Below are 12,848 nucleotides of genomic sequence, written 5' to 3'. Positions count from 1 at the left end.
GGTATGTTTGAAAACTGAAGCATTGTATTTTCTAGAGACCCACATTAGATCGTATAGCTTCTCCACAAATTTGATTCTACTGATCTCTTGATTACATTGTTATAGTTTAGAAAGAAGAAACAAAACAATGGGAATTTTGTGGCCAAAGTTTCTACTAAGTGTTGTAAACATTGGCGGCTAATAACAACACATAATTGGCCTATATGGTGGGTTAGATAAGGGGGTCACATGGTCATACCATTCGAGGGTAGAGAGTAACATTGGCACATAGGGTGGGTTTAATGGATTGGTCATATAATGGTAACGTTTAAGGGTAGGTAATATCCTGTAGCTTCATAAAATGAACCATACCATTGTGAATTTGTTTGAATTGACCTGTGTTCCAATGACACAAATTATATATGCTTACCCTCTAAATGTTACTTAATAAACTAGTAGTAGGTTGAATGAGAAGAGGCAAGTACCATTAGAACGAAAATCTTGTACTCAGTGTTTTTCCTCCTGTGTTCAAACCTACTTGTCTTCCATATCTCCCAAGTTTATTTAGGAAAAACACTGGGCAACTGTAAATTTTATCACTTTTGGTTAACTAAAAGAGACATGAGTGGTAGAAAGATAAACAAATGGTATAGGATTGATGATGATTTTGTACATTGAATCAGCTTGCTTTGTTGGACGATTAAAAGAAACAGGTTGTAATCCATTTCACTCCTCTACAGTTACTATTTTGTGGATCTGCTAGGCAATAGTCCCAATCAGAAAATCCCTCGACTAGCAATGCAGGTAAATTTTTTGAGATGTTCTGTGACAAAGATGCTGCACACAAGGTAGAAATAATCTGGGCGTTATAAAAGGGGGTTTAGTGAGGTCTATTTTGAGTATTGCTCTAGCGCATGATGTCTATTAAACCGACCTGTTAGGCTGCAAGTGGAAACCATGCAGAGGCGTGCGACAAGGTTAGTTCCGCATCTGAAGCAATTATCATACAGTCGGCGAATGCGTAATTTCTGAATGTATAGTGTAAGGACCGAAGGATAAGGGCCTATTTGATGAATACAGTTAGAATCGTCCATTAAACTGATAATGCTCACCGAGAGTATGTTTTCAATATTTTCACACCATAGAGCCACTAGGCAGAACCCAAACAAGCTCTATCCCTCGGAAGTGAACAGAAGAGTCGGCTCACACTGTTTTGTTTTTTGGGTCTGTGACTGGTGGAACCATATTTCAGAAGATGTTATATGTTTTGGATGTTTTGAACAACTTAAGAACTCAAAAGCCAATACTGATTGTTACCACTGGGTATCCTAGATATGAGGATCCTAGATTTAGTTTTGAAATAGGAAGTTTTTTTTTGCTTTAGTATTTAGTTATAATAGATGCTGAAAGTGCTTTATGTATATATATATATATATATATATATATATATATATATATATATATATATATATATATATATATGTATATATACTGCTAACAACTTACCGCAGCACCAAGCCGTCTGAAGCCAACGGAGCTACGCACGCTCTTCCTCCATTCTAATCTATTCAAAGTCTCCCTCTTTCCACCCTCCCATGAAGTTCCCATTTCCTTTAAATCTTTCTTTATGACATCATCCCTCCCGAGACGAGGACGACCTGCTTTCCGTTTAACTCTAGACGACTGGCCGAAAAGAACAGTCTTCGGCAATCTGTCATCCTTCATCCGCAGAACGTGACCTAGCGATCTCAACCTTTCTTGCATTATAGCTCTAGAAAGCAGGATTGAGCCACGTTTTCGTACAGCCTACTGTTTGAAATACGGTCAGTCAACCGGGTACCCAGAACAATCCATAGGCAATTTTTCTGGAAAACATCTGGCAAATCTTTATCCGCTTTTCGGAGCGACCATGCTTCAGAGCCATATTTGACCACTGTCATCTCTGTAGCTTTCAATATTCACTTGGTTTGCAAACTTGTCTTCCTTTTAACATATTCTCTGCTCTCATCGTCTTTAACAATAATACTACTCAGGTAAGTGAAGTTGCTCAGTGATCAATCTTTGCGTTACCCAACGTCACCTTTTCATCTTCCTCCAGTCATATTGTGACTTAGTCCTCTTAACACTAATTTTCAAGCCTATTCTAGCACCTTGAACTCCCAAAACCTCTAAAAGTTCCTTTATTTTATTCACACTTTCATATAGGATGCTTAAATCATCAGCATAATCAAAGTCCAGAAGAGTTTTTCCTCGCCATTTAATTCCATGATCTCCTATTGCCTTCCTGTGCTTCTTAAAACAAATTCAATCAAAATGATCCATATAAAGGGGGATAGAACACAACCCTGCTTAACTCCTGATTTAATACAAAACCAGGTGTTAACCTCATTTCCTACCTTAATCGCAGCAGTGTTATTCTCATACATGGCACTAATTTCTTTAATGTATTTGTCTGGTATACCCTACTTGGACAAGACTTTTTCTAAAGCTCTTCTATCAACAGATTCGAACATTACTCATAATTTATAAAACTGAGGACCAAAGGTTTTTCACAACTCAAGCACTTCTCAATTATTAACCTAAGAGTGAAAATTTGGTTGACACGTACTCTACCTTTCCTTAAAACGCACTTTTCTTCTCTTAAAACTTTGTCTACAGTATCTCTCAGTCTAAAAAGTATCATATTACTAAGTAATTTGCTACCTACAGAGACAAGACTAATGCCTCGATAATTACCACACACTCTTTTATCACCTTTCTTGTACAGTGGTTTAATTCAGGTTTCCCTAAAATCGTTAGGTACTTCCCCTTTTTCTAAAATCATATTCATAATCTTCGGTAACTTATTTCTAATGTTTATTTCATTTCAAATGTTTAGTTCTTTCTGTCCAAATGTTATTTCAATTTTTGGAATTACCAAGTCTTGTTTCAATTTTTTTTGGAATTACCCTTTTTTTGCTCTTTGCGCAATTTAATGTTTATTCATACTGAGGTCCAGTCAAAGATATTTGATTATTGCATCAAGCCCGTTTCCTAACAACGAATTATAATAATCTTCAAACTTTCGATTTTCTTTTTCAAAGTTTTTGCTCTTTAAGCAATTTAATATAAACTTCTCCACACATGAAAATCTTCAATTTTTACAGATAAGTTTGACAAGTGTGACATCATTGTTATACTGAGGTATATAAAAATGACGTCACTCATATAAATGCTTTTGCAAAATTTTAGGCTCTTAACGAATACTCCCAAACTTCTGACCTATCTAGATCGTTTTATTTGGCCAGAATATCCTAGGCTGCCAATTTTATCGAAAAAATAGCCATTTTCCAAAAAAAAAAAAAATACATATTCACACCATAGATATATAGATATATATTCAAACCATATAGATATATATATTTATATAAGAATTGCCTATACATCTCGTAGGTGACCGGGAACACCAAAGAAGAAAGAAAGTCAATTCATTATAAAATCAGTAGGAACTACAGTAGTCTAACCAGTACAACCAACAAGCAGTCTGTGATCGTCATTTCCAAGAAAACTGGTAATTTTTCACCTCTCAATCTCCCTTTCTCTCTCTCTCTTTCTCTCTCTCTCTCTCTCTCTTTCTCTCTCTCTCTATGTCTTGTTCTCTCTCTCTCTCTGTCTCTCTCTCTCTCTGCCCTGAAAAAAGTTTGAATATTGCAGATATCCTAAAATTTATCTATCCTGTCATTTCCCAGAAATTTATTCAATAGGAATAGTTGCGGGAGGGATTATCTAAGTCAAATGATAAAATATAATGCTAAAACGTTTACCTTCTTAGGGGGACTAAATGTAGTATGGAGAAGTAACAGAAAAGTAAACATTCCTAAAATATTTTTAGAAAGCGGCTGTTTATAAGCCTTTCCGCCTTTCCTCTCCGAAAAGAGGCTCTGTCTAGTATATATACATATAAACATCTTACTTTATATAATTTGTTACTATGTAAGTCTAGAGAAAATTCGTTTATTTTTATATTTAATGCACCAGAGGCGTTAATTCTACTTGTTAAAATTTTGACTTGGAATTTTTTGCTTGGGGATTGAGAGGGGGGGGGATCAAAACTCCGGTCCTATAAATGGATACAGGTACGTTTTTTTTAATCAGTCGTTTGAGGCCTACTGGTAGTAGGTATATAATATCCTATTACATATGAGCTGGATGACGTGTCCTGACCGTTGCTGGCCTGTTGTAAACAACGCAGTGGAAAATTTTTACATAAGATTTTATCTGATCTCTAAAACATGCATTCCTATTGAAAAAAAGGGCTCCACTTGATCATTGTTGTTACCATAAGATCATTGTTATAATTGTCTAGCTTGGTTTAAATCAAATCTAAACAATGATTAAAATGTTAAATTTACTTTGCTTTGGTTCAATGATAAACGAGTCAGTCTATATTCAATGGAAACACGAATTGATTATATAAACTTGGAATTGAGCTAAATTTCAATTTTACCCCTAAAGCTTTTCCCAGGGTATAGCAGATACGCCTTATTTATCAAAGACGTAATGTCTTTGAGTGCACCTCGCACCTCCCCACTTTATCGTTAATAGATTATAAAAGTGCGAAAACGTTGTAGTGTTGACAGAGAATAACCATTTAGCCCCATGCTCCTCGACAAGGCGACAAGCTTGCTACTTGTCCCTGTAAAAAACACCCAGCAACTGAAACGTCGGTTCGACGCCCTATGGGCCAGCAATGGCTCTGGAGGATCTTTTTCCTTTTTTTTTCCACCCTCCTCAAAATTTAAAGTCTTATTAGCTCTCCTATACTTTCCAAAAATTTTCACTTAATACCCAAACCCTTCCCGAGATAATGCAGTTACACCATTTCCATAATCAGCTACCACATGGCTTTAATTTACCTTGCTACTTAACTATGAATGTATTGTAAAAATGCAAATTATTTAGGTGGATTGAAAAAAAAGAAAGAATATTGCAGATATTCTGAAATTCTTCTATAAAGTTCTTTCCCCAAAATCTATTAAATAAATATATATGGGTGGACGGGGACTAGCTAGGTCACACAGTAACATATTACGCAAAAAATGTTTACCTTCTTGGGAGAGGACTGAATATAGTATGGAGAAATAACAGAAAAGGAAACTGTTCCTAAGATATTTTTGGAAAGCAGCTGTTTCAATACCTTTCTACCCTTTCCACCCGAAAAATATACACTGTCTGAAATATATGCTTATAATTTTCTTACTTTATATAATTTTTGATTGTGTTACTCTAGAGAAAAGTCGTTTATTTTTACATATAATACATCAGAAGCATTAATTCTACTGATTAATTTGGCTTGAAATTTTATATTCTATGTAATATTCTAGCACATGTTAGCTTATTTTCAGCAAACATGGCGAAGTGTTCTGACGGTCGCTGGTTTGTCGTAATCCACGGAGTGGAAGATTTTTAAACAACATTTTTTGGTCTTTTGAGGCCTTACTGTTAGTAGGTATATAATATAGTAGTACATGTTATCTTATTTTTAGAAAACATGGTGAAGCGTTCTGACGTTCGCTGGCCTGTTGTAATCGACGGAGTGGAAAATTTTTACACAACGTTTTCTCTGTACAAAGTAAATCGCGAAACGGTTGAATGTATAAGCGAGCTGGCACGTCATCTGAATATTGCTTCCTCTAAATTCAGTTTTGCCGGCACTAAAGACAAACGTGGGAAAACGATTCAAAGAATGTCGGTGTTCCGTATTGCACCGGATTCAGTTCATGAAGTTGCCAAACAGATTCCAAGAATTAATGTTGGAAATTTTGGATTTTCACCTAGCCGTATTGAACTTGGCAGCTTGAAAGGGAACAAATTCTCTGTCGTTATAAGGTGGCTTATTTTCTTTTTTTTTATTCTTATTTTTTTTCTTACTTATTTTCCGATATTGAAATTTTGTCCTATTTTCCTAGTCAAAGACCTTTCCCTGTTTATTTTCTTCCTGTCTTCCTGTCTACAGGCTTTATATGTTTGGATGTATCTCGGGAGGTTGACAAAGAATTTTTTTTTACCTATATTCATTTCGCTTTTCCTCCTTGTTTCCCAATCCTCTGTTTTTATAACTTTTATATAATCTTATGTTTCAGCGTGGTTTTGAGTTCCCCTGACAAGCTCAAGCTTTATTTTTGTTATTGTATCTCTTTGTGAAAACAATTTATTCGAAAACAATACAGACCAAAATTGTTCTTTTATATCTTTACATCACATCAATATTTTTGCCTTCTATGGCCTTCTTCTTGTGTTGTGGAGCGACAACATGGGGTCCCATCAGGGGATTAAAACAAATAGTTATTTTTGTTTTTACGCTGTGTATTGCGGTTCCCTTGAATTTAAGGAAAAACTATCAAGCACTTTGAAGTAAAAAGATTTTAGCCCTTTTTTGGGCAAACCAAATTTTTTTTTTTTTGTTTATGTGCATCAGGGTCCTGAGGGCAAAGATGGTACCAAAATCCTCCAATCACTTTCGCTCCTTAAAAGGACACAGAATAACTCTTCCCTTACGATTTGACCGGGGAGAAAATAATAATGAGCAGTTAACACAGGAGAAACACATTGTTCTTTACTATATCAACGGTAGTGTGTTGACTATAAAAGCAGCAAGTCTCTCTCCTTAAACGAAGACAAGACTACTTATTTTAATATCTGCTGAGGTACGATATTTATTTCAACAAGAGCTAAGAGCTCATATGGCACTTGTGACGTGGTCGGAAGAGCCAAGAGCTCATGTGGTATGAGCTCTAGCAAAATTCTAAGAATCAATAGATTGATTTAAAAGGCGAATCAGAGGTTTAATGCCGGTCGAAAGCTGTGAGACACGAGGTCCTTCTAAACATGAAAATTCGTTAAGATCCGATCACCCACTCGTTAGTTAAAAATACCTTATTTTTTCTAATTTTTCCTCTCCCTTCAGCCCCCCAGATGGTCGAATCGGGGAAAACAACTTTATCAAGTCAATTTGTGCAGGTCCCTGACACGCCTACCAATTTTCATCGTCCTAGCACGTCCAGAAGCACCAAACTCACCAAAGCCGGAACCCCTCTCCCGCTAATTCCCCCAAAGAAAGCGGATCCAGTCCGGTTACGTCAATCACGTATCTACGACATGCCTATTCTACCCACCAAGTTCCATCCCAATCTCTCCACTCTAAGCGTTTTCCAAGATTTTCGGTTACCCCCTCCAAATCCCCCCAATGTGACCAGATCTGGTTGGGATTTAAAATAAGAGCTCTGAGACATGAGCTCCTTCTAAATATCAAATTTCAATAAGATCCGGTCACCCGTTCTTAAGTCAAGAATACCTAATTTTTTCTAATTTTTCCGAATTACCCCCCACAACTCCCCCAAAGAGAGTGGATCCGCTCTAATTATGTCAATCACGTATCTTAAACTTTTGCTTATCCTTCCCATCAAGTGCCATCCTGATCTCTCCACTCTAAGCATTTCCCAAGATTTCCGGTTTCCAATACTTCTGTTTCCTTCCTCCAACTCTCTGTGTCCCCGGATCCGATTCGAATTTAAAATGGAACATCTGAGACATAAGATCTTTCCATATATCAAGTTTCATTAAAATCCGATCACCCATTCATAAGATGAACATACCTCAATTTTCACGTTTTCCAAGATTTCCGGTTTCCCCCTCCACACCCCCCCCCCCCCAATGTCACCGGATCTAGTCGGGATTTAAAATAAGAGTTTTGAAGCACAAGATCCTTCTAAATATCAAATTTCATTAAGATCTGATTACCCGTTCGTAAGTTACAAATACCTCATTTTTTACCCCCCCCCCCCCTTAACACCCACACAGAGCAAAGATCCGGTCCGGTTATGTCAATCACGTATCTAGGACTTGTGCTTATTTTTCCCACCAAGTTTCTTTTCCCTCTTTAAAAGTTGCCACCCTCGTCTTGTGTGCGTGAGTCACTGAAGTAAACTGAGGCAGGATATCTCGGTGCGTTGTGGACTTCAGGATGTCAGCTCCAAACTTCATCAGTGTTTCGTGCCTCCTTTCATCCAGGGTTGGGAGCCTGAGTTCGCTCAAGCTTTCTTCGTAGTTTTTGTAATTTGATCCAAGAATTATTTTGCAGGCTCTTGTCTGAATTGTTTCAAGCTGACTTCTGTCTTTCTCTGTGAGCGATGGGTGCCAGACAGGACAGCCATACATGACAATGGACATTACATAAGTTTTGTAGCACGAAAGAAGGAGTCGTTCTGTCATTCCAAACCTTTTGAGATTTGCAAAGGATTTTAGAAGACCAGCTGCTTTTGCTGTGATCTGGTTGATGTGATCTCCGAACCTAAGATCGTCACTTAGTGTGATGCCGAGTATTTTAACTGATTTCTTTGTTTGGAGAGGTGCAGGTTCGTCAATGCTCTTCTTCTTCAAGAAGTTGACACGCAACACACAGCTTTTCTCAAGACTTAGCTGGAGCTTCACTTGATCAGCTTGATCCCGAAGCTCTGCAACCAGGGGCTCGAGTTGGTCGTGTGTTTGTGGAAGGAATCGTAGTAGACTTATTGAACAGTCGTCTGCGAACTTGTACCTTTGTTTATGTTGTCTCATCAGTCGGTTGATTACAATGACAAATAAGATGGGACCTCGCTTGCTTCCTTGGGCTGCTCCACATGTGATGTCTTGGAAGTTGGATGCTTCTCCGTTTTCAAGTTGTACGCACTGTTGACGACCAGAAAGGAAACTTGCGATAATGCACAGAAGAAACTGCGAGACATCCAGGGCACGGGCTTCATTGTTAACAGTCTCGTGGTCAAGGAGATCGAAAGCTTTCACGAAATCAGAAATTATTATATCAGCAAGGGCCTCCGAAATTTCTAGATGCTCTAGTAGATCATGAAGTAATCTGACCATATAATGTGTTGTGCTGTGCCCTCGACGAAAACCGAACTGCATAGGGTCGATTTTATGTTCTACTTCTGCTAGTAGCCACCGTAGAATAAAGTCTTCAAAGACTTTCGAGATGATGGGCGTCTTCGAAATCGGCCTAAGGTCTGACGGTGAGGTCGGTGATGTTTTCTTTGGAATAGGTGTGATATATGCCTTTTTAAACTTATCTGGAAAAACGCCTTCCAGCAGACACTGGTTATACATCATAGCCAATGGCGTGGCCAGGAAGGAGGGGCATGCGTGTATCAGCCTTATAGGAATTTCACCGGGGTAAGAGGCTTTCCTAATATCTAGGTGTTCGAGCTTTTCTTGGACCTGGGAAACTGTGATTACAGGGATGGTTTCAATCGGACCATTCTGTGGTAAAGTATTGAGGGGAGGCTGTTGGCGGCAAATATTTGAGAAGTGGGCATTAATTATTTCTGCGGTTAAATTCTTTCCTTGCTCGTCCTTCAGAATGGATTTTGACTTCTGCTGTCCCATTAACTTCCGTACAGTTGTGTGGAACTTCCTTGGATCACTGGCTGACAACCTAGCGAATATTTGGTGTCCATACAGACGCCTAGCTTGCTTTAGTAGTCTCACTACTATATTTCTCTTCCGTTTATATTCATCACAATTGGGCTTTGTCTTGTAAAGCATGTCTCGCTCTCTCATTGCAGCTTTTATGTTCGAGTTAACCCATGGTTTGCTCTGTGGCTTAATTGTAACTCGCTTACAATTACTTAGGGAAGAACCGTTCGTACTCTCGAGACGTTTTCTCATAGAATAGTTCGGTCATGCTGTTAACCGTCCCCCACTCCCACCCCCAAATGGTCGAATCGGGGAAACGATTTCTAATTTAATCTAGTCTGGTCCCTGATACGCGTGCCAAATTTCATCGTCCTAGCTTATCTGGAAGTGCCTAAACTAGAAAAACTGGGACCGACAGTCCGACAGACGGACAGAATTTGCGATCGCTCTATGTCACTTGGTAAATGCCAAGTGCCATAAAAATCACTATTACTAGTCTCAAAGGGCTAAATTGGTATTTTGTGGTTAAAAAACAAAACTACTACTACTAATAACTCGCCGCAGCACCAAGCCGTGTGAGGCCAGCACAGCTATGCACGCTCCTCCTCCGTCCCAATCTATTCAAAGCCTCCCTCTTTACGCCTTCCCAAGAAGTTCCCATTTCCTTTAAATTTGTCTTTATGACATCCTCCAACCCCAACCGAAGACGACCTGCCACACGACAAAAACATAAAAAAGTTTAAAAACAATAATAAGGCTTGCTAAAGAATACAAAACTAAATTGACAGAATTACTAATTTATTCAGTGACCATTTGGGTTGTCATAGTTTCCTGTTCGTATTACCAGCCTAGGTGAAGAAAGTAAGTAGTGCGGAAACTTTGAACAATGCAAATTTAGCTATATTCCTCTTCCAAACAAAAAATTATGCCTACCACTGGAAGTAAATTATCGTGAGATCAAAATTTAAAAACAAAAATCCCAACGTTCATGAGGATGGGCGTTATAACGTTGCGGTATCTGTTACAACTAGTAACTGACATCTAAGCGGCACTCTGTAAAGATGTTCTATTGTAAAAATCTAAGCATCTATAAGTATACCTTTAGGAACCAGTACCTGACAGATTGCTTGGGTTCAAAATTCAGCCCCATTAATCTAAGGCACTCTTCAGTAAAACTTATGTCCGCTTCACTTTCTAATTAATAGATAGATAGATAAATGTATTTCAAAGCCAAATATACAGCCATGAACACAGTACAATAATATAAACTAAAGACGCAAATAACATAAACTTTGATCAGCAGTCATCATAAAACGCTTAAATGAAACACTGCGTTAACCTAATATTAGTACTTAATGCTTGAAAAAAAGGTCATTGAAAAGAACGCTTAACACTCGGAAAAGACATAAATAAAACATTACATTTACTTTATACTGAGATTTTTTTTTTTTAAGTCATATTTCTATGATCTTTACTCATAAGCCAACCTAGGGATGTGTTATTGAAAAAGAAACGTTTATAATGGTACCTCTTATCGAAATTGGTAACTTCCAAAATTTAGTTTGCCTCTTCCAGGAGCATAATATAAAGGTTTTTTATTTTCACGATATACGACATCTATAAATTCACCAAACTATTTTTTTTGTGAATAAAATTCACCAGCTTAATGTAAAGCATTTTTTTCAAAATGTGTCTTCAACTTTTTGTCTACTTCCATTTTAAAAGATGTTCGATTGCGTATAGTTCAGTTTCAACCACAGGCCTGTTTAAGGGTGTGTTATTTTCAGAATCTAAAGCATCTATAGTGACACCTCCTGAAGCTAGTAACTTACAAATCTCAGTTTGCCTCGTGAGGCAGTATAAGATGATGGCGTTTTATTCTCATGATCTATTATCTATAATGATACCCTCAATTTTTATGGCACTTGGTATTAACCAAGTGACATATAGCAATCGCAAATTCTGTCGGTCCCGGTTTTGCTACGTTAGGCACTTCCAGGTAAGCAAGGACGATGAAATTTGGCAGGCGTATCAGGGACCGGACCAGATTAATTTAGAAATAGTCGTTTTCCCGATTTGACCATCTGGGGGGGAGTGGGGGCCGGTTAATTCGGAAAAAAATAGAAAAAATGAAGTATTTTTGACTTACGAACTGTTGATCAGGTCTTAATAAAATTTGATGTTCTTAGGATATTGTGTCTCAGAGTTCTTATTTTCCCGACCGGATCTGGTGACATTGGGGGGGGGAGTTGGGAGGGAGAAACCTAAAATGTTGGAAAACACTTAGAGTGGAGGGATCGGAATGAAACTTGGTGGGAAAAATAATCACAAGTCATAGATAAATGATTGAAATAACCGGGACGATCCGCTCTCTCTTGGGGTAGCTGGGGGGGGGGGGGGGGTAATTCTGAAAAATTAGAAAAAATGAGGTATTTTTAACTTATGAACGGGTGATCGGATCTCAATGAAATTTAATATTTAGAAAGATATCGTGTCTCAAAGCTCTAATTTTAAATACCGACCGGATCTGGTGACATTGGGGAGAGTTTGGGGGGAACCTAAAATCATGGAAAACGCTTAGAGTGGAGGGATCGGGATGAAACTTGGTGGAAAAAATAAGCAGAAGTGTTAGATACGTGATTGACATAATTGGAACGGATCCCCTCTATCGGGGGGGGGGGGTTAATTCTGAAAGATTAGAAGAAAAAAATGACGTATTTATAACTTACGAAGCAGTGATCGGATCTTCATGAAACTTCATATTTAGAAGGACCTCTTAACTCGGATCTCTTATTTTAAATCTCAACCGGATCAAGCGTCCTTGGGGGGGGGAATCTTGGGAAATGGAGCCCTTAGCTCCATTATCAAACTTCTTTCTTAGAACATGACTTTGGAAAACTCATAGTTCCAACAAAGGGACATCTTCTCAAAGGTCTGAAAATGCTGTCAAATACTTGCAAAAGGTATTTCTGTTTATGATTTTGTAAACTTGGTGAATAGGCAACCAGGCCTGGGTATACGTGGATCTAAGGTCAAGGTAGCAACTTGCTAGTTTTAGTACCCAAGAAATTCAGTGTGTTCTAAAATTAGGTTTGCCGGTTGATGATTTTGGTACACAGAAACATTAATGAAGTAATGCAGATTAAATGATAGCACTGTTCTTAAAACCATTTTGTTAGCAGCTTGGGACACAACGTGAGATTCTTCTGACTCGCATACCGTATTGAAAAGGAAACTCAAGCAATCTATAAAAGAAGATAGTTTCAATAGCTATATTACAAATAATGTCATTGATGTGGAAATATTAATAAAGGGCATATTTGGAATAGAAGTAAATTGCTGGTTAAACATGGACCAGAAATTAGACGGAATAGGCTTAAATTATATCATATTGTCATTTGGTTCAAATTTAAATATTACAG

General features: G+C 37.9%; 1 protein-coding gene across 2 annotated transcripts in view; it reads left to right on the top strand.

The window, feature by feature from the left end:
• The window catches only part of LOC136035970 (pseudouridylate synthase 7 homolog), an 85,192-nt gene that overhangs the window by 28,104 nt on the left and 44,240 nt on the right, over window positions 1-12,848 (top strand). For both annotated transcript variants that reach the window (XM_065717870.1, XM_065717878.1), the window contains exons 5-6: window positions 3,412-3,529; window positions 5,505-5,847. In XM_065717870.1, coding sequence (XP_065573942.1) covers window positions 3,412-3,529; window positions 5,505-5,847 — 461 coding nt within the window. The remainder of the gene's footprint in view (window positions 1-3,411; window positions 3,530-5,504; window positions 5,848-12,848) is intronic.

Source organism: Artemia franciscana, chromosome 2 (genome assembly GCF_032884065.1).
Source record: "Artemia franciscana chromosome 2, ASM3288406v1, whole genome shotgun sequence".
In the NCBI taxonomy this organism is placed as follows: domain Eukaryota; kingdom Metazoa; phylum Arthropoda; class Branchiopoda; order Anostraca; family Artemiidae; genus Artemia; species Artemia franciscana.
The sequence above is the reverse complement of the archived record's forward strand: the minus strand, read 5'-3'. Positions and strand labels throughout refer to the sequence as shown.